The sequence below is a fragment of the Phyllostomus discolor genome, chromosome 8 (assembly GCF_004126475.2).
Source record: "Phyllostomus discolor isolate MPI-MPIP mPhyDis1 chromosome 8, mPhyDis1.pri.v3, whole genome shotgun sequence".
NCBI classification, from domain to species: Eukaryota; Metazoa; Chordata; class Mammalia; order Chiroptera; family Phyllostomidae; genus Phyllostomus; species Phyllostomus discolor.
This window is the reverse complement of record NC_040910.2, coordinates 110,244,424-110,265,263: the sequence shown is the minus strand read 5'-3', so window position 1 is coordinate 110,265,263 and position 20,840 is coordinate 110,244,424. Positions and strand designations below refer to the sequence as shown.

At 56.8% G+C, this 20,840-nt stretch overlaps 1 protein-coding gene across 2 annotated transcripts in view; it reads right to left on the bottom strand.

Moving 5' to 3' along the window:
* The window catches only part of RAB37 (RAB37, member RAS oncogene family), a 53,234-nt gene extending 33,109 nt beyond the window's left edge, over positions 1-20,125 (bottom strand). For both annotated transcript variants that reach the window (XM_028520688.2, XM_028520690.2), the window contains exon 1: positions 19,536-20,125. In XM_028520688.2, coding sequence (XP_028376489.1) covers positions 19,536-19,607 — 72 coding nt within the window. In that variant the 5' untranslated portion in view covers positions 19,608-20,125. The remainder of the gene's footprint in view (positions 1-19,535) is intronic.
* Between the last annotated feature and the right edge of the window lie 715 nt (positions 20,126-20,840).

Sequence of the window (20,840 nt, the reverse complement as noted above, 5' to 3'; positions counted from 1 at the left end):
GAATTAGGGGGTGGGGACAGTGTTCAACCGTGGAGGGGACAACTGAAGACCCTTTAGCTGCCTGTTGCTGCATTTCTGTTAGAGGCGTCCGGGTCCACTGAAACTCCCTCGTGGAGCCCTCCTCTCCTTTTTTTTACAAAGTCATTTTAGATGTCACCCAGGGTCGGGGGCTCCAAGGCCAGAAGCTGCAGGTCACCAGCTGGGGGGCCTCCCTGCCACCAGGAGGGGGGGATACGGCCCAAAGGCAGGCGGGGAGCCGGGGCCACAGACAGGTGTCTCCTGCTGTTTCCAGGGACATCTTCCACATCCTCCTGCCCCTGCTCTCCGCTCTGCTGCTGCTCCTCCTGGTGGCGGCCTCGCTGCTGGCGTGGAGAATCGTGAAGCGACGTAAGAAAGGTGAGAGGACCTGGCTGGGGCTGGGCGGGGGCTGGGCTGGGTGGAAGCATGTGGGGCCGATGGCTGGAGTTGTCACCCAGGAGCCACCCACCTGTCCCAGGGATTGCCCATGTGGCTTGGGAGGGGCGTTGTTGTCCCAAAGGCCAGCGGCAGCTGAGCCCAGGAGACCTCGGCATGAGTGTCTGCCTTACACATCCCTCCTTGCTCTCCTCTGCCCTCCGACCTGCCGCCTCCTTCTCTGTTTCCTGGCTTGGCTCTGGCTGGCAGCAGTGACAATGGCCTTGGGCCCATCTCAGGTGCCCAGTTACTCCAGTGGAATTCATATGGTTGCCAAGGAGGCACTGAGCTGACATGGGGGTATGGAGAAACACACCCATGTAGACATGCACACACACATGAATAAATGTGCACACATACCACACACATGTGCACACACACAGCGAACACACACAGGTGTGCACACACACACAGGCAGCATGCATGTGCACATGCACCACACCCACCCACCCATGCACACACACACATGCACACGCACACACACATCACACACAGAGTCCTCCTGGTTTTATAAAAGGGTTGGCGGTGGTTCGGATGTTTGCTGTCCCTCCCCCAGCCCCACCCAGGCGGACCTGCCACGGGCACACTTGCTCTTCAGGGAAGAGCCTCCTCGCCCAGGGCCAGCGCCCATCCAGCGTGAGGCCCGGCCTCCACCCCCCCTCCTCCAGTCCGGGTCCGCTTCCACATTCTCACACAATGGCACCGCGCCCATCCCAGAACCCCCTGGGACCTATGCTCCCGTGGGTCCTCTCCAGTACCCCCACCCCACAGCCCGGGGGTCGTGTGGTCTGGGAGGAGGGAGCCTGCCTCTCGTTCATCGCGGTGTCTCCCGAAGGCATCACCCGTGGCCCACACTGCAGGTCTCTCTGCTCCTTGGCACCTAGACATTCGAAGCTAAAAATCGGCGGGGGGACTATTCCTGGCTTCCTCGTTGTCTCCGAAGCTAGGGGTGGGGGAGCGCTGAGGGGCGGGAAGAGACGGGAGCCAGCGGACACAGGACGGAAACCAGTCCCTCTGGTGCTGACCCAGCTCGAGCGCTCCATTCGGACGGCAGCCTGGCGCGGTCCTCTGTCCCTGCAGAGGACTCTTACTGACCGGGTACTCGTGCGCCAGGCATGGCTGGGCGCCGGGTGTGCCTGGCAGGGCAGGCTCGGCAGCCCACTGCCCCCAGCCCACCAGAAGACTACCCAGAACCCACTGGGACCAAGGCGAGGAGACAGGCATAAATGAAGGCGGGCGGGGAGGGCCCAGACTGCTGGTGGCTGGGGGGGTGGGTGTGGAGCACCACTCAGGCGGAGACGTGGTGGCGTTACAGGCACAGAGTCCTGGTGGGAGTTACGGGCTGAGCCTCGGATGGCAGCGAAAGAAACTCAGTCCCAGGGAAGCGGATGGCCGGCAGGGCCACCCAGTCAGGTGGCGTCACAGTTCTGTGATGTGGGGGATAGACGGGCTGAAGTCCCCTTACTCTTCAAGTCGAGAAACGGAAGCTCAGAGAGGAGGAGGGCCCCAGCCACAGGCTGTGTCGTGGGAAGACTCAAGAGTGAGAACCGGGTCCCCTCCCGGAGCCCGGAGCCCCACCGTCCTCTTCCCTCCCCCAGGCCTGGGGGCTGGTGAGCCTCAGGATGAACTTTCTAATTCCCATCGTCTTTGTCTTTCAGCTGCTGGGACGCCCCCGGAGCAGGTAAGCGCGTCCCTGAGGCCAGACCAGTGACACCAGATGACCCCTTTTGCCTCTTCTCACTTCCCATCTCCCAGGGGCCCCGCGGGCCATCTGCCGGGGCCTGGGAGGGCGGAGGGGTGTGGGAATAGCCAGGCCGTAGGAGAGGAAGGAGGTGTGGGAGACTGAGAACCGGGGGTTCCGGGGAGGCTGGGGGCGGCAGAGAGGCCCACGGGCTTCTGCAGCACAGGGTCGTGGGCTTCCTCCGCCAGGCGCTGCAGCCCCTGGAGAGCGACGTCTGCTATGCCAACCTGACCCTGCAGCAGCCCGGGGGCACGCCCGGCTCCGCCAGGAAGAGGGCCTCCGAGAAGCACTCCTCCTCTGCCCAGGAAGGCCAGGCGCAAGTGGAATACATCACCGTGGTGTGTCCTTGGTGGGGCTGCTGTGGGCCTCGGAGGCAGACCTGCCATGGCCCCCTCTCTGAGGGTGGGCTCTCCCCCTGCCCATGTGGGTAGCGAGGAGGGTGGGTGCCGGGCGCCGGGCAGAATCGCAGCCGTTCAAAGACTTGCCTGCCGGGCTCCCCCAGGCTCTTGGCCTTGGCAAGTGTCTCCAAATCAGGCCTCACCACTGGGGCCTCCGAGCCCGGTCAACAGCGTGTTGGGCGGGGGAGACCCAGACGGGCCCCGGGACCTGGGACTCCGTGCAGAATGTGGGCCCTGGCACGGAGTTGAGGGAGAGTGTGGCTGGAGCTCAGGGTGCCTGGCCGGGGTGCCTGGCCCGGGGGAGGGAGGCGGGGCCGGAGGGCCTGGGAGTGGCTTCGGAATGCCGGAGGGGTCCGTCGCCTCTCCGCGCATGCGCATGCCTCCCGCCAAGCTCGCTGACCCGCGTGCCTCTTTCCTCCAGGCTTCCTTTCCAAAGGAGGACATTTCCTACGCAGCTCTGTCTTTGGACGGCTTGCATCAGGACGCAACCTACGCCAACACAGGTGACCTTGTCACCCACCTTCCCAGAAGAAGCCACGAGGAGCTCACGGAGTACAGCACCATCATGAAGCATTAGCCTGCGCTACGGACCCTCGTCCGACCCCACGCGTGTGCCCCGTCTGCTTCCTGCTCCCAGCCCTCGCGCTGCTCCCGGCTCTGAACTGGGCTCCAAGCCTGGTCTCAGGGGGCTCCTGGGAGATAGAAAGGGGTCTCTCTGCACCCCTTGTTCCCCTGCACGGCTTGGGAAGAGGCTTGGGGTCTGCTGAGGGAGCAATAATGATGATAAGGACAATAACAGCGCTGAACTTTATTTATTGCCACCGCGTGTGGTAGGCTGCACGAGGCCCCCCGGCGATGTCGGTGTGCTCATCTCCAGGGCCCGGGAGCAGTAGCTCATGTGGTCAAAGGGGCTGTGCAGGTGTAATGAAAATAAGGATCTTGAGATGGGGCGATTATTCTGGATTATCCCCGGGGGGCCCTTGATATAATCATAAGGGCTCTTGCAAGAAGGAGGCCAGAAGGCAGTGTGACGACAGAAGCGGAGGTCGCAGTGATGCGGCCCGGATCCGAGGAACGCGCAGCCTCTAGAAGCTGGGAAAGTCCAGGAACGTGTTCTTCCACCAGAACCAGCCTCGCGGTGAGCCCGGTGATGCGGCTGGCGTGTCTCCGGGCTCCAGAATCGCGGGTGAATAAACTCACGTTGTTTTCACTGAGCCCTGCATGTGTGGTGATTGACAGCCAGCCGCACCAGGAAACAGACATGCGGTTGTGGCGAGGGCTCTGCCTGCAATGACCCATGTAACCCTCGCCACCGCCCTACCAGACGCCTTGTCACGGCCCCACTTCACACCCGAGGGGTTGCGATCCACAGAGGCTCAGTGACTTGCTGAGTTTTTCCACTCACAAGTGGAGGAGCTGGAATCTGGGGTCTGGAGTCCGGGCCACCACCCTGCACTGTGGGTCTGAGGAGGGTCGTGTGCGCACACATGTGTGTGCATGAGTGTGCGCACACCCCGAGCTGCTCACACGGGGATAGTAAGTGAATATGTATGAGCTCCAGACTCACCATCCCTCTTCTACAGTCCTGACACCCCTTCCTCCAGATGATGTCCCGAATCCTGTCCTGGCTCACTGTCTCCATGGTTACCAGCCCAGCCCAAGCTACCACCCAGGCCCCTGCCTGGTGTCCCTCTGGCGTTCTGTGCCCCTGAGCCCGCTCTCCTCCCAGCAGCCAGAGCGATCTTTGCAAAGCGCAGACCTGCTCACTCCCTGCTGATTGCCCTCTGGCAGCTGCTTCCGCAGTCCACGAGGCCCCCGGGACCGCTGGGTCCCTGCCTGCCCCTTTGATCCAGTCTCTGGCCACTCTCCCTGTCACCCGCTGTCCTCCTAACAAGATAAGGTGTGTTCCCTTTTCAGGGCCCCAGCACGTGCTGGTCCCTCTTTCCAGAATCCGATTCTTGCCGCTGTCGGAGTGGCAAGCTCCTGTTTCACCGTCCCGTCTCTGCTCGAACGTCGCCTCTCAGAGTGGCCCTCCCCACGCACCCTGGCAGGCGCAGCCCCCGGCACGCCTCCGACGTCCTCTGTCACGTTGCCCTGTTTAGCTTCCTTCATGGTGCTCGCCGCCGTGTGAACTGTTTCCTGGTAGGAGGGTTCGCTGGGTCCCACTGTCCCCTCAGCTGCAGCCTGCCCGCAGCCAGGGCCTCAGTCCCCTTCGCCGCTGTGTCCCTGTGCCCAGTTTAATGTCTGGTATTCGGTGAGTTCTCCCATGTTTACATATTCATTGAGTGAATAAATAACGTAGGTTGTTCGGACTTGGAATTCAGGGCACACTCTCAGGGGCAGGGACCCTGTGTCCGTCCATCATTCCAGGGAGGGAGCCCCGGGCCATGGGGGCAACCCCAGGAATTCTGGGGTTGACTTTCTGAAGCATGAAGTGGGGAGACTTCTTTGTCACCTCCTGCGACAGGGGAGAGAGGTGAGGAGCCACGTTCCCTTCTGACTGGGGGACAAAGGTCTGTGACTTCACTAGGTCTCTTTTGGAGGGGTCGCTGGGGTGACATGTCAGGGAAAGGGGTCATGGCTTGGGAAGAGACGACCTATGAGCTGAGCCAGTGTGCACCCCGGGCAAGGGGCCCAGCAGGTGGAGTGTTTAGCCGGCCATTCTCAGCATGTCTTGGGGCTGGCCTCACTTCTCACGGCTCTGGACCCCCGAGGGGCTTGGGGGCAGTGGACGGCCATCTCAGCCTGGTTCTGTTCCCCCTCCCCGAATAATCCCCCAGGATCTCAAGAGCTTCTGTGTCCCGGGAATTCGCAGAGCCCGTGCAAGCTTAAATGTTCTTGGGCTGGTGGTTCACGTTGCCTGGGTCAGAGTGAGGCTGTCCAACCCAGGCTGTTGGAAGATTTACGGAACAAGAAGTGCCTATAGGGAGATCTTTAAGTGGAAAAGGTCAAAGCAGAGCAACGGTAGAGTGAGTCCAGGTGTAAAAATAAGAGTCAAAGCAGAAAGCCTTGGGCCAGGGCACCCCTGGGCCACTCTCCCTGCTGTGTGTAAAGTGGCTTTGCTGCCGGGTTGTTAAGCAGCCAGCACCCACAATCCCTAAGTATGGGGTTCTGTTGGACAGCAAGGAGCTCGTCTGTTCCGGGAGTCAGATCCCAGCGAAGGTGACAGCCATGAATCTTCTGAAATAAATGGAGAAACTCGGGGAAGAACGGAACTCCGCTCCAGGAGGTGTGGCGGGCGGAGCTGGATCGCGCCTGCTTGTATCCGGACAGTGGGCATGGGCTGGGGATGGGAATTTCCGGCAGCCTGGCGGAGCCGAGTGGAAATCAAACTCAGCTTGGAAAGACAGATCCACTCTGATCGTTTTTAATTGCCTTCGTCAACCTTTACAAAAGATGTCTACCAGATACACCTCTAGATAGAATATTATATCCAGAATTCCAGCCGTCCGGATTGGTGGCTGTCTGAAGGGGGACCCTTCCGTGTCCTCGGAGACGGAGTCGACGAGCCCGTGACATCTGACACGCCTGCCCGACCCGTTCTGTAGCTGGACGGAGCACATGTCTGACCGGTGGTCCTCCTGGGAAGCATCCAGGTTCTTTCTTTCTTTTTTTTTTTTAAATAAAGATTTTATTTATTTATTTATTTTTCAAGAGAGGAGAAGGGTGGGAGAGAAACATCGATCAGTTGCCTCTCGTACGTGCCTCAATGAGGAGACAGAATCTACAACTCGGGTCCCTGCCCCGACCAGGAATAGAACTGGCAAACTTTTGCTTTGTGGGACGACACCCACCCAGCTGGGCCACACCGGTCAGGGTGCACCCTGAACACACCGGTCAGGGCACCCTCGGGCGCTTTAAGTGCTGAGTCACGACTGCAGGAGCCTGCCTCGAAGCCGGCCCGCTGCGTTCAAGCCCGCGCTGCCGTTCAGAGAGTGCTGGGGAAGTGGTCAGGGCGGGGGAGGGGAAGCCAACACCTGCAAGCGGTTTGAAAGGAAGTTGTTTCCTAATGTTCATCCATCGGCATCTTGCCGTTGTCTCAGCCATGTCCGGCTGTCCCCGCCACCCTTTGCAAAGGCAGATTTGGGGGCTGCAACGGCACCTGTAGTGCACGAGAGAGGCCGGCTACGGCTCCTGCGGCCCCAGGGGGGGGGGGGGGCGGTGACACGTACCACTTTGCTGTGTGGTTTCCAGGAAAGCCCGTTTCTACCAAGGCCACTGCCGAGACATTTAACCACTCCGCCCTGATAATGAGTGCCTCATTATTCCCGGCCTGTCCAAAGTTGCTGGGCTTTCCCTCCTCCGGGTTTTGAATGATTAATACGTAAAGATTCTACTTTATAAAAATTGTAGGGTTTGGATGGTCTCCTTTCGAGAACTGAGTGCATATTGCCGGCTCCCAGAAGACGGAGTCTTGCTGAGAGTCCGCTGGCAGAGACAAAGGTACTGGGCCGGTGACCTTCCAAACACGCCGTTCAGATACATGTTGGATTGAAGTGAGCCCAATGGCTACCTCTGCTTGACACCTTAAAAACAGGGCAGCCGCTTAGCCTCGGAAGGGCCAGCCTGCTGGAACCAGCTGATTGCACGTATCAGTAATTTTTTAGATCAGGAGGGGCTGATATAGTGGTCGGCCTTTTACTGTACCAAAGAAATGCATTCTTACCCAATGTAAATGGAATCGGTCAGTTCATTGAGAGAGATGGTTAAAGCAGGGAATCAGAAGAGAGAGACTCTTTCTCTAAATGCTTCCTTTGACTCAAAATACCGACAGGTGCAGGAACTTGCTGGTCCCCGGCTGTGGACCGAAGCCGTTGCTCTGTCTCCTGGCCCGCGGGAAGGGGGGGTGGCCCCAAGGGAGGGAGGGGCCTGTGGCCGGTTCTGCGGAAACTGCACATTGTGTCGTGTGCGGCTGGAGCTCCAGTTCCAGTTTCTCGAATGTGGAGCAAGCCGCTCTGGACGCTTGTGAAGCAATCTGGTTGCAAAACCCTTTTTCGTTTTTACTCTGACGAGCTCACAGCTGTCTCGCTCGTCCCTAATTGGACAGCATTTAAAAACTGATGTGCTGTGCTCCAGCCTTTCCAAAGCATTCAATTTAGTTTTTGCGGCAATAACAGTTCTCTGTCTGTTTACACTCTTTTTTCATTGCTCAACACCCTTCCTGTTTATACGTTCATTGATTAGTTTACGGATGCATAATGAAGTCACATAATTGTAATTGATATGCACGACAGGCCCGGGCACGTTCGGGCCGAACCCAGAGGAGCCCTGTGGAACGAGCACCTGAACAGGTGAGAGTGGAAGTGAGCGGGCCGTCGAGAGAGGCTGCGACCGGTCGCCACAGGGCTGAAGTCAGCACGTTTCAGCAACAGACTACAGGGTTGATTGGTCTAGTAAGTTGGTTAAGAGAGGGATTGATTAAGAAAGTTTCTACTAAACCATCTGTTATGACCATACTTTCAGAAAAGCAAGGACACCCGAGCGCCCCAAGTCAGAGTGGTCGTCAGTGTTTCCCAAGGAAGGACGGTTGGAACTTTACGCCAACATGCATTCATGTCGTGTGTGGCTCATAACCTACACATTGATTGACAGTTTGTCCAGGGCTGGCGCTCACGTGTGCACCGAGGACCCGCAGTCACGGATCTTGTTTATGCCGTTCTCCGAACACAGATCCCTCCGCTCAGCCCAGCGGGTTTAGAGTCCAGCCTCTCCCTAAGGCCGCCAGTAATCCTACGCGTCTGGCGGCGGACTAAGGTTGTCGGTCACGTGGGGCAGAAAATCTCTTAGTGAATTCGGTCCTCTCCCGCATTCACTGCGGGTCCCAGAAAGCAAATCCCATCCTGGGGGCTTCTGAAGCTTCCCCCAACCTTCCCCGTCACCTTCCTACCTTCTGTGCCGCAAACCCAGACATCTCCAGGCCTATCGTGTATTAGCTTATTCATTTTCATTTCAAGTTACAAACTATGCGATGCATACGGCATGTTTATATAATGTGTTATACGGGATAGGGAAACACACCCCCGTGGCCGGCCACCCTGCTGAAGAAACGGAACACGGCAACCACCACCGATGATTCGCCTTTCGCTTCTGCCAAGGAGGAATATGCTGCCTTAGGCAGCGCTGGGGGTCGGTGGCCGCCCTCGGCCCACTGTCCTCTCTGTCAAGTGCATCAGCAAAGTCACCCGACGAGCTAGGCTGCACTGCGCCCCGCTCTGCACTAAACTGACACCTCCACGCACCTCTTCTGACGTCAGCACCTCCCCCCCAGCCTCCTGCTGCAAACCGCAGCCAACTTTCAACTGTGCCTTCGTGTTATTTAAGGATCTGGTGACTGGTTAGTCACTCGGAGAGCAGTGGGAGGAGCTGCAAAGTCCGGACCACGTGCTCACGTCCAAGGCCGCACAGCCCGAGCGAGAGGAATAAGAAGCCACAAAAGCAGAAGGACCGAACCCGGAGACCCGGTGCCCTCACGCTGAGACGCCTTGCTGTCAGGCTCCTGGCAGACGAAAGGAGAACTGGGAGAGAAAGTATTTTGTCTTGAAACAGGACGAGACACAAGAACAGGTGGGAGGGGAGGTGGAGGGAAAGTGGAGGCTGCCGTGCCCTGGGGCAGACCTGGGGTCTGTTACTCTGGCTGGCTGCCCTGCGGCCCCGATATCCTGCAGCTGGGATTCGGTGGTGGTGGGGGGGCAAATCCCGGGGGGACAGCGGGGCTCGGCTTCTCTGCCCTTCACACCCAATCCGCAGGGACTCACTGTGTCAGGCCTGCTTTCCGGGGGTGTCTGGGCAGCTCTGGGGGCAGAATCTCGAATCTGCATGGTGAATCACTGTCCCCCACCATGGCAGGGACTCTGTGCTGGTGTCTGTCCCGGGCTGAGACTGTCCCCAGGGCTCTGCTAGAATTTTACGAGGTCTTTGTATAACAATTACTAAGACGGCGTCAGGGAAGTAGTAAACCAATCACGAGGCCCTTCTAACTGTGGGGGCCCCGTGGGACGGACCGCCCAGCGTGCGCCCCCAGGAAGCCAGCCCGGTTGGGCAGGCGTGCCCCTCACTTCTCATCTGCCTTCGTGGGGCCATGGTTGCTTTTGCCGTAAGCCCACGGCAAAAGATGCTGGAAAAGTCCCGGCGTCTTCGCAAATTCACCCCGGTCCCAAAACAGAGAGGAAGAGCTTCCCCTAGTTCTAGCCTGGGCCTCACGGCCGTCGTCCCCATGGCAACCTTCTTCCTGGGTGACTAAGAGTTGGGTCATCTGTTCCTCCACAGGGAAGTCTACTCCCCCCACAGGGTGGGGTCAGCCCCTGGGCCCCAGGGGAGCCAATCATTTTATGGGGTGACATCCATTCTTTGCCCAAGTCCGGTTATTAATAACCTCAGTCTGGTTCTTCCGTCTCAAATAACAGCAAGTGTGAGACGCCACTGGCCCAGTTTAGGTGCGAGATGACAAGTGCGGTTTCTTTTCCGTCACTTCCTTTTCCCCTTTATTTTTATTGTCGACACCATGGCCGATGCCCCCATTTCCCCCGCTTTGCTGCTCCCCCTGCCCCGGCCCTTGCTCCCCCTTCCTCCGGCCGTCCACCCCCCACCCCCCACACGGTTGTCTGTGTCTGTGGGTCATACATACATGTTCTTTGGCCAATCCCTTCACCCTCTTTCACCCTTCTTTTTTAGTCACTTCTCACTGAAGTCTTTAAAATATTGAGACCCATGTTCTGGCTGGTGTGGTTCAGTGGGCTGAGCATCAGCCTACAAACGGAAGCGTCGCTGGTTCGATTCCCAGTCAGGGCACATGCCTGGGGTGAGAGCCAGGTCCCCAGGTGGGGGTGTGCGAGAGGCAACTGATTGATGTTTCTGTCCCTTTCTTCTTTTCTCCCTTCCCCTCTCTCAAATAAATAAATAAATAAATAAAATCTTTAAAAAACTCAAAAATATTGGGACTCAGTGACCCCGGCCATTACCCTGGGGGCAAGTGCCATGGCTGCGTGAGTACCTACAGCTGACAACACCCCCCTCCCCTGGAAACCAAGCCCGTCCACTCGCCGCCTTCGGGCTGGGCACAGGACCCGGTTCAGTCCAATGAGCACTGGCTCTAGGACTTCGGCAGAAAGCAGGAGTGTGGGACGTGACCCCGGAGCTGCTGGCAATGGTGTGAGCCCACGAGGAGCAGCCTCCCTGCAAACAGAACCAACCCAGAGGGGAGCGTGTCGGGAGACAGAGTGAGACACGCCATTGCTCGAGTCCCGGGGCTTCTCAGTTACACGAGCCAATGAACTCTCTTTTTTGTCTCTGCTGGTTTCAGTTGGTTTTGTCATGGAAAGCCCTGGTTACCAGGGTTCCCTTTACCTGCCGTGACCACACCTGTGCTGCTTACGCCCAACGCTATGGGAATCAGTGAGACCACTCACGCACACGCGCTCTGCAAACTCTGAAGGGCTGTTTGAGCGGAACGGCCAGGGAGGTACCGTCGGCTGATGGCGGAACCCGCACCAAAGCCCAGTGTTCCTGACACCTCCGAGCCCAGCTCTCTCCCTTTCTCTCCCCTTTTTTTTTTGCTCATGAGCAGCCTCCTCCTCTGAGAAAATCGGTGAGCAGGGCCAGCAGTGGACAGAGCAGCTGGCAGCCAGGGCAGGGTGTGGGCAGGACAGAGGTTGAACAGAGCAGGGGGTAGGCAGGACAGGGAGTGGACAGGACAAATGGTAGACAGGCTGGGGCGAACAGGGCAGGTGGGGGAACGGACAGGTGGGGGTCAGCGACCTCTCTAGATGGCCTTGTCATGTGTTTGTGGGGCTGCACTACTGGGTCTGAGGAGACCCGGTTCTCCAGGTGCAGGGTGCCGAGGGTGCTGCAGGGTGCCCAGGGTGCCGCAGGGCGCCGAGGCTGCAGAGCTCACCTGGCCTGTCACCTCGGCCTCTCCCAGGCCTCTCTTTGTGCACCAGCCATCGTCCCGAGAGGTCAGGGCCCTGGCGGTTTTGAGTTTGACCGGATGTGTTTGGACGCTCAGACCTTTGGAGAGGCTTTGTCTCTCTGCATCTGACTGCTGAGCGTGGGCCACGCACCTTTGCTCTGGGCGCTTCTCTAAGTGTGCTGGGGAATCCCTTCCTCTCTTGAACACGGGCTCGAGGAGGTCCCTGCGTGGGGAGCCCAGAGGCATTCCGGCCTTCGGAGGTGCGGCCCCCCCGGATCTGTGGAGTCTGCAGCCCTTCCCACCAGTCCCCGAGGCGGGCCCCAGGGCTTGGCAGCCGGAGAGAGCTGCCAGCATCCGACCAGGTCCCTGAGGGCCTGCTTCCCACCCCACGAGATGAGAGGTCCCTGACCTTTCAGAAGTCCCGATGGGTGCCCAAGTCCATGTGTCACATGGGCTGAAGTCACTGCGGCCTGAGTCATCTTTCTGTGCCACCCACGGACCCCCCAGCCTGCCAGACGCAGCTTCCTGGGATCGGAGAACCGGCCCTGGTCCTGGGTGCTCGGACCCCTGGCACCCAGCAGCCGTGTGCCGACTGATGCTCCACCAGAAATGCCCGATTCCAGGGGGGCATGTGGGACAGGACAGTGGTGAGACATAAGGAGATGGCCCCAGTCACCTCCTTCCCCTCTCATGGGCCCTGCCCCCGAAGCCCAGATCCTGGGGACCTGGCACTGGCCGCTGAGTGTGAGAGGACAGCCCTGGGTGTAGGTGGCCGAGGGAGGCTCCAGCCGAGCAAGCGTCCCTCCCCCTTCCCCCCTCCCTGTAACCGGGCCAAGTCTAGAACATTCTCAAGCTCAAAGGCAAGTGGGACATCCTAAAGGGGGGCAGGAAACTGAGGTTCAGAGTGAATAGAATGGTCACCGTTGAACCCAGCGGGGCAGGCAGAGGTCAGGGTGGTCCGCCTGAGGTGGGAGGGGCCACGGGAGCTGCAGACTGGAGCTGTGCCCTCTGCCCTGCAGCCGGCCAACCCCACCCCATCCGCATCGAACACGGGACTCCTCCGAGTCTCTCTCTCTCCCTTCGTCCTCTGACTTCACGCTTAGCCAACACTCCCCTGACCCTAATGTGACCTGGCACCCAGGGCAATGCGCTAGTCTTGTGAGTGTGATTAGCACAAGCCTGCTCGGAGAGGGACCCACTCTTGAGTGAGTGAGCAGCTCGGGTCTCTGAGGCCACACCCTGGAGCTGGGGCCACACCCTGGACTACGGAAATGAAGGTCTGTGACCCCCTCGGTGAAGGCCTTTGTCCCCTCCTTGCTCCATGTTGCATCTCCAGCTTTCTGGGGCGTAAATCTGGGCCCCGGCTTTTATTAGCTGCGGCGGGGGGGGGGGGGGGCTTAGGCAGGTACCCTTACAGCTGTGCGCCTGAGCTTCCTCATCTGTAAAATAAGACGCAAACAGGGGTGCGGCAGGACCGAATGAGGGAACGTGCTCCCGAGGGTGCCTGGCAGGGAAGGGCCCTGGGAGAGCCTGCCGTTATGGCTTGAATGCTCATAGTACCTACACGCTGTGGCCTTGAACGAGTAGCTTTGCTCTTTTTTCTCTCCTCCATCTGGACTTCGTTTCCCATTTTGTAACGTGGAATTAACAGCAGCCTCTGCCGGCAAAAGCGCGGTAAGTGTGAACTGCCACAGCACACGTGAAAGGTTTTGCAAACTCTAAGATCCTCCACAAACGAGCCGTGTGTTTATTTTATCATTGATTTTTAGCCATCACCAGTCTCCCTGGCTCCCTCTGGACTATCGTGTGGAGAGGATTTCGGGTCTCTCTGTCTGTGCTCCAGAGGAATCCGAGGAGAGGGCCGGGAGGAGGGGAACGAACCTGGGTAAATACGAAGGTTGGTCTTTCTCTGACTGATTTCACTTGGCGTAGTACCCTAAAAAGTATATTGTATACCTGCAACTCACATGATACTGTGTCTCACTCAACTCTACTTCAATTAAAAAAACAAAACAAAACAGGTTTTGGATTGCCCCCGCCCTGGGGTGGGGGGAGCAGCCGGAGGGACCGGAGGGTGCTCTGCCTCCTCTGGGCTGAGTCTGCGCTAACGGCTTCCCCCCCTCTCCTCCCCTGGAATTAAAAGTTCTCCCCGTGGGGTTGGGAGGGGCTGAGAGAAGCAGGCGCTGCCAGTTCCCGACTGTCCCCTGGGGCTACTGCCCTGGCACCCGGAAGGTCTGCCCTTCGCTAAGGGCCGTTGCTGGGGAGTGGTGTGCACACAAAATTCAAACGGCAGGGGAGGAGGAGGAAGGGGAAGGTTGGCTTTGCCTTGGACGGGCCTGAACAAAAGATAAGAAGGGACAGAGAGCAAGACCAAGTGAGACCACGTCATCACTGGCCCTGCCTATGCCTTGTAAGCAGAGGACTGTGCGTGTGTGAGTGTGCATGTGTGTACGTGTGTATGTGCACATGTGTGTGACAGCCAGGGGCAGAGGGGCAGAAAGCAAGAGAAGATAGGAGTTTAAACTGGACTGATTCAAGGCACCTAAAAGCATAGCAATGGCATCTGTGGACGCAGAAATTATTAAGTAACATCCCGTGTTGCTGGGTAGACGCTGTCCCTGGGGAGCGGCAGTGCAAACAGGAGGGAGGGGGCAGACTCGGGCATCGAGGTCCGGGAAGCAGGCATCACTTGCCAGGGGGGTTTGTGAGTTCTGCTCCTTTCAACAATTGCATTGTTTTCCCTGGGGGTGGGAGGGGGGGTAGGGGAGCAGGGGAGCTAGTCTCCAGGTCACCTGCGGTCTCCAGGGACAGCTCCTCTTGCCTGAGAAGGAGCCGGTGCAAACAAGGAGCGGGCTGGGATAAATTTAGAGCCACTTCAGACGTCCGTTCCACAATTCCCCAGCCTGGTGCCCACCCCGCCTGTTTACTTCCAGCGAGGCTGGGCTTCCTGCCCTGACCACGAAGGATGTGAGAGCCCCTCCCCAGAACGGCTTCGAAGAGGAAACATGGGCACATCAACGCGAGTGAGTTTCCAATGGTCTCTCACGAGAGGTCCCAGGGTCTCGAAATGAGAGGGGGCGGCGCTTGGGGGTGGGGGGGAAGCCTGAGGAGTTGGGAAAATGACTTGGAGAGGTCGGATGAGTCACCGTCACTGCGCAGGACCAGCCAGCACCGCTCCCCACCCCCACGCCAGCTGCCGGCTCCCGACCCGGCGGGCCCCACCTGTCGGCAATCGGCGGTGACGTCACCCACACTTTGTTTGTTTATCCAGACTTTGCAGCCGGAGGAGCACACTCTGACGCCGATGGAAACGTTCTATACGCGGGTAGCGGGGCGGCTCACGCCTGTGCGCTTTCTTGTTTGTTCCCGAGCCCAGGGTGGAAACCTGGCAAGAGGTGGAACTTCTGCTCGCACGTTGGTCAAACGTAATCTTTCTTTAAAGAAACAAACGACTTTATCGAGGTGTGATAGATTCACTCTGAAAGTACAATCTCTTCGCCTGCAGGGTTTGGGTTTTCCTGTGCGTTCAGATTTTTTTTGGCCACGGATGTGTTTCACTAACATCATTTAATTGAAAATAAAAAAGCTCCCTGAATAATAAAGGATGGTAGAGGGAGACGGGACAGGGGGTATAGCCGTTTCTGGTTGATTTTTTTTTTTCCGGTAAAGTTTTCTGGGAGGAAGGAAAGTACTGTTGAATCCAGAGCCTTCTCTCTGCTCAGTGGGTGGCGGCCCGGTGGGTGGGGGAGGCTGGCTGGCGTGTGGGGCTGTCTCTCCTCCTAGGTACTGTGCTAACTCTTAATCGGAGGCCTTGAGAGAGGAAGGGTCTGGGCTCAGGCTGAGGTCGGATCATCCACTTCTTCCTAAGTTATTTCCTCGTATCTTCCTTGGGGCACTTCTGAGACTGCACAGCATTATAGCAATTTGTGTGCGGGTCTCACAGGCTATGAGATTACTGAAGGTAGGAGCCGTTTGTGTGTGTGTGTGTGTGTGTGTGTGCGTGTGCATGTGTGTGTGTGTTCTCTACAGCACCCAGCCGTATAGTTTGGCACTGCTGTCTAGTTTCTTGCACACTGGAAATGCTCGCTACACGTTTCCTGAGGGACTAGTGGACGCGTGAGGGATGTAGACCTCCCAGGATGTGCAGCGAAAGGAGGGAGTGGGGAACCAATGCTGGAGAGGAGGGAGAGGAGTGGGGGCCACCTGCTCGCCTTGCCTGCTCCCCGAGAAGCCGAGTTTGAGCAGAATCAGAGGGCAAGGACCTCCCTGGCAGGACAGAGACCTTCGGTCCCAATCTCCCCAATAGCTCCATTTTTTCCAACAAGGCCCAAGCTCGGGGTGAATGGAGGGACAGCCCACATCTCTGAGCCCCCCTGGGGCTGGTCTTTCTGACGGGCTGCGGAGGCAGCTGCTCTGGGCTCAGCGGCTGCTCGCCCCTCTTGGAACAAGATTGGCAGGTGGGTGGTAGGAGTGAGTGAGAGCTCTTGGACCCAAGTCCCTTTGTCCCGATTCACTAGCATCTGGGCAAAAACTGGCCCCTTTCTGTGCTCCACGTTCCCAGAGCTCCCAGCCGGGCCCTGGCACAGCTGGAACCCAACCCTTGGGTGGCTCTGGAGCCTCTGACGGACGTCACTGCTCTGGAGGGCTCTCAAGAGGACCGGACTGGTGGCCGGAGAGGGCGGGGGCCTCTCGGAGGGAAAGAGCAGCAAGGCTGTTTGCGTGTCTTACATTACCGAGTTGCATGAAATATTCAGCTTTGCGAGCACAACAGCAGCTCTATTTTAAAAAACTCCAAGCATGTGATGGATGAACTCAGTGTTTCCGGGCGGTTCCCAGCTGCCAGCCCACACTCCAGGAATAGTCAAAGGTCACTCCGGCTCATTTGGGTCAGCTCCCAACTCTGGGGACTAGCTGCAGGGCAAGTGCCGCACAAGGCTGATGGCACTTGGCATCTGCTTTTCGTGTGAGTGACTTTTGAGAGGTTTCACTGCATCCCACACCTCGCCTCCCATATTCCCCAGAAAAAGAAAATATTCAACTTGCGAAGTTAGGGTCAGGACGTTCTCACAGAAGTCATGATTTTTGTATGGGTGGGTGTGTGAGCTCAATCCTAGGGGCCAGGCCTGTGAAATGCCTGTGTGTGTGTGCGTGCATATGTTTCTATTTACAGAGCTGCTGCTGCTCTTGCTCACAAAGCTTCATCGTTGTAGGTGAGACCCCACATGTTGCTGCTCCGGAGCCCGAGACGCACGCCCCAATAACCACCACCCATTACTGGATGCTTGCACTATGCCAGAGAAGCAAACAATGTTACATATTACCTAACATCTTCACTCAAAAAGCAATGGGCCAGGTGTCATTCCTCCTATGTATAGATCACTGAAGTCAGGCTCACAGGGGTGGTTCTACGTCACAGCACAGTCTGTCTGATTCCAAGCCTGCGGTTTCTTTCCACCACACAGTGAGGTCTCTCCTCGGGCAAGCTTCTAACATTGCCAGACAAGGACGCTGGCTGCTCTGTCAAACATTGATGATACCTCCTGCCCCATAACGGTACCCTCGGGGGAGGAGAAAGGGGAGAGTGTGTGGAAGGGGCTGTGCAGGGGGAGGGGGGGTTCCTGGGAAGCCGGAAAGCCTCTGTGTATTCTGGTGGCGGTTGCACAGAGCTGCTCACTTGGCGATAATCCATCAAGGTGTACACGTATGATTTGAGCTTTTCTGGTATCTGTTATACTTCAATAAAAAGTTTATTTAAACACCCTCTTCCTAGTCACTAATGCTGGAGGGGAGCTTACATCGCATAATCAATGTGTTCTAAGGAATCAGCAGGAATCCCTTGGACTCTGCTGTATAGAAAACTTAAAAAACAAATATGTTGATACCCTGCCCCTTTACAAGTCGATTTTTAAGTGGACCAAAGTAAAAAGTCACGCACAATAATAAAATCATGTTAGGAGGAGGCGATCAGCATTATAATGGGAAGGGACAATTTCTACACACACATGGTGCTCCGTTGGGTACCACGACGGGCTCGCAGCCAGGGTGAAGAGACCTGGCACATTTATCAGCAGGAAGTCGGTACCTGTCTTCGTATACAGTGGAACTTGGAGGAACCGGCTCTTTCCCAATCTGTTGATCAATAAACCCAAAGGAAGTCGAGGGAGCCACCCTTCCCGTGTGAGTGATTGATGTGGGAAAGACCACACTCGATCAATAATTTGAAAACCAGCCCTGGCTGGCGTAGCTCAGTGGATTGAGCGTGGGCTGGGAACCAAAGTGTCCCAGGTTCAATTCCCAGCCAGGGTACATTCCTGGGTTGCAGGCCATAACCCCCAGCAACCGCACATTGATGTCTGTGTCTGTCTGTCTGTCTCTCTCCATCCCTCCCTTCCCTCTCTAAAAATAAATAAATAGAATCTTTAAAAAAATAATTTGAAAACCTTGACCTCCAAACCTTAAATCATTCAAGAGGAATATTTTTACCTTTCTTACAATGGTTTAAACCTGGAGAGGCCCATGTGTCTAGTCACCAGGAAGCTTTTGGAATTGATTCGTAATTATGTCCCTTTGCTTGCTTACACTTTCTATTCAGCCTAGATGTACAACCTCAAAAAACACAGATCTGATCATAGTTTACTTCAGATTGCAATGGTTTTAAAACGTTCAGGCTGGGGCAATTGCTATACATTTTTTCCCTCTTCTATACCCCATGGGTTCAGAGACATGGAGGGAATAGTCCCAAGAACTATTCAAATCTCCACACCTGCTTCCTCCAATAGCCCATTTTCCTTTCTTGGTGTCAGAAACTGCCAGCAGGACACGGGGCTGTGCATCTGAAGCCTCAGTGTGCACGTGTGGTTTCCTAAGGGTCTTGTTACATCGCAGACTCAGAGGCAGGAGGTCGGGGTGCAGACGGAGATGCCACACTTCCAACAAGCTCTCAGGTGCTGCTCACCCCGCTGCTCTACAGCCCACACTTGTGCAGAGAAAATGATACTAGACGGGGAGTCACGGTTCCTGGCTTTAGTGCCAGCTCTGCCGTTTTCTGCCCTGTTTTCTCGGACAAGTCACTTTGCCTCCCTGGACCTCAGTTTCCTCAAATAGAAACTGCGCAATAAGGGAAGAGGGCCAATCGTATTCTTTCAAAGCTTGGATTCATGGAATTTTCAGAAGGGTATTTTGATGTAAAATCCTCCAAGCAGAGGGCAATGCACAGTCTCTCAGGAGACCCACAAACAAGTTGATATTAGCCAGGTGGAAAATATAAAGGCTGAATAAGGAGGGCAGAGAGAGGGATGAGGAGCCACCGAGACTTCTAACAGCAAATGCAAGGTCCTGTGCTTTCAAAGTAACAGATTCCAGATTCCAAAGTGTTGCCTAGAGCGAGGCTGCCACTTTCCCCGACAATCACTCCAAGCCGAGCCCCGCATTACTGAGGACTGAGTTGCATAAGGAACTTGAATGAGGGCAGCGAAAGGGTGATTCAGAGCTTTGGAATAAGCAAACACGCACAGGAGGCTATGGGCCAGCCAAGGCTGCAGGGCAGGGTTTTTTTTTTTTTTTTTTTTTTTTTTTGAGTCATGAGGGAGTCTGCTTTGAAAACAACGATTGTTTTCCTGCTGCAGATCACCGTGCCTGTGTTTAATTTTCGCCAGCTTGGCCAGGAACTCAGGTCCCTGACCACAACTATCAGATCTAACGGGGCTGGAGCTTGGTTGGGAGTGCAAGTAACCTCCCCCGGAGGTTGACGCAGGAGTTCAAACGGATGAGAGGCAAGAGGGGGTGAATGAGACGCCGGTGATTTAAATGAATGAACGAAGCTCCTCACCTTCCGAACCTCTGGCGGCGGCCCCTCCCCCAGTACTCATGCATCTCCGGTTTGAGCAATAAACAGGATCAAACAGAAAGGACTCCCCAGGCTCGCAGATAGCGTCTAGTTTCTTTTTAAGTACCAACACCAAGTCGGGGGAACAGACAGGACTCTCCAGAGGGCGCCCTCTACCAACGTTGGGCCCGGGGGCCCGGAGGGGAGTCTTACCTTATGCAGGACGTGCTCGGGGAAGTCAGGGCCTGCCCCCCCCTGGTAGGAGTCGAATCTCTGCAGGTCCATGCTCGGCTTGGAGCTCGCTGCTGCCCGCTCTCCCTGCGTCCTGCGTCAGAGCTCCCAGAAGCTCGATCGGGGCTCCGCTGGGTGCGGCAGGCTGGGTCCAAGCCCCGCGGGCCGGGCCGCATCCGGGTTCAGCACTGGACAGCTCCCCGCGGCGGCTGCGGCGGCGCGGGACCCGAAGCGCAGGGGCGCGGCCGCGCGTTTCAGCACCAGGAACAGCGGTGCCGCCCTGGGAGCCCGGGACCGGAGTTCCCAGAGACCCCGTCTGCTCTCGGTCCCCTGTCTCGTGACTCCGGGATGCTGGGAAGGACGTGAGCTTTCAGTCCAGCCGGTGGTCCGTGCGTATTTCATTCATATCTGTCTCCGGAGGCTCAGCGATGCGGCTGCGTTCTCGGGGCATTGCGGTCCGGGCGCTCACGGCTCCTGATTCTCAGTGAACCCGTGTCCCGTCACACCACGCAGCTCCGCTCTCCTCCTGCATTTGCAGAGGCGAAGTCTGGCGGCGCTGGCAACGATTCTCTTTCCTCCCTGGACAGTTCCCGCCAGTGTGGGGGAGACAAACAGCTGTTTTAAGCCCGAGATTGATCGGTGATGGGCTTTAGGGGATCCCTGAGACTCTGAAATATTCTGCAAAATTCTGCTTAACTGCATTTTCCCGAGGAGAGCGTCCAGAGCTTAAATTATACTCTCCAGGATGGATGCCCATGACCCCCAAGAGTTAAGAACAACGGTCTTGGAAGAGGCAGAATGGTGTTGGTTAAGAGTAGAGACCCCAGGGTTCAAATTTTTTTTTGTTAGATTTTATTTATTTTTGGAGAGGGAAGGGAGGGAGAGAGAGAGAGAGAGAGAGACAGAAACATCAATGTGTGGTTGCTGGGGGTCATGGCCTGCAACCCAGGCATGTGCCCTGACTGGGAATTGAACCTGCGACACTTAAGTTTGCAGCCCGCGCTCAATCCACTGAGCTATGCCAGCCAGTGCCCAGGGTTCAAATCTTGATTTTGAAAATTATTAGCTGTGTAATAACCGTGGGCAAGTCACCTAACCTCCCCCATGTGCCCACGAAATGAGATAAGAATAGTACCTACCTCATGGTGTTGTACTGAGGACTTAATGAGTATAAAAAGCTTAGATCAGTACTGGATGTGGTTCTGGAACTCAAAACATGTTAGCTGTGTGCTCTCCGGGCAAGGCGTGGGGGAGCTCTGGCCACATCCACTCAACACCAAAGAGTTC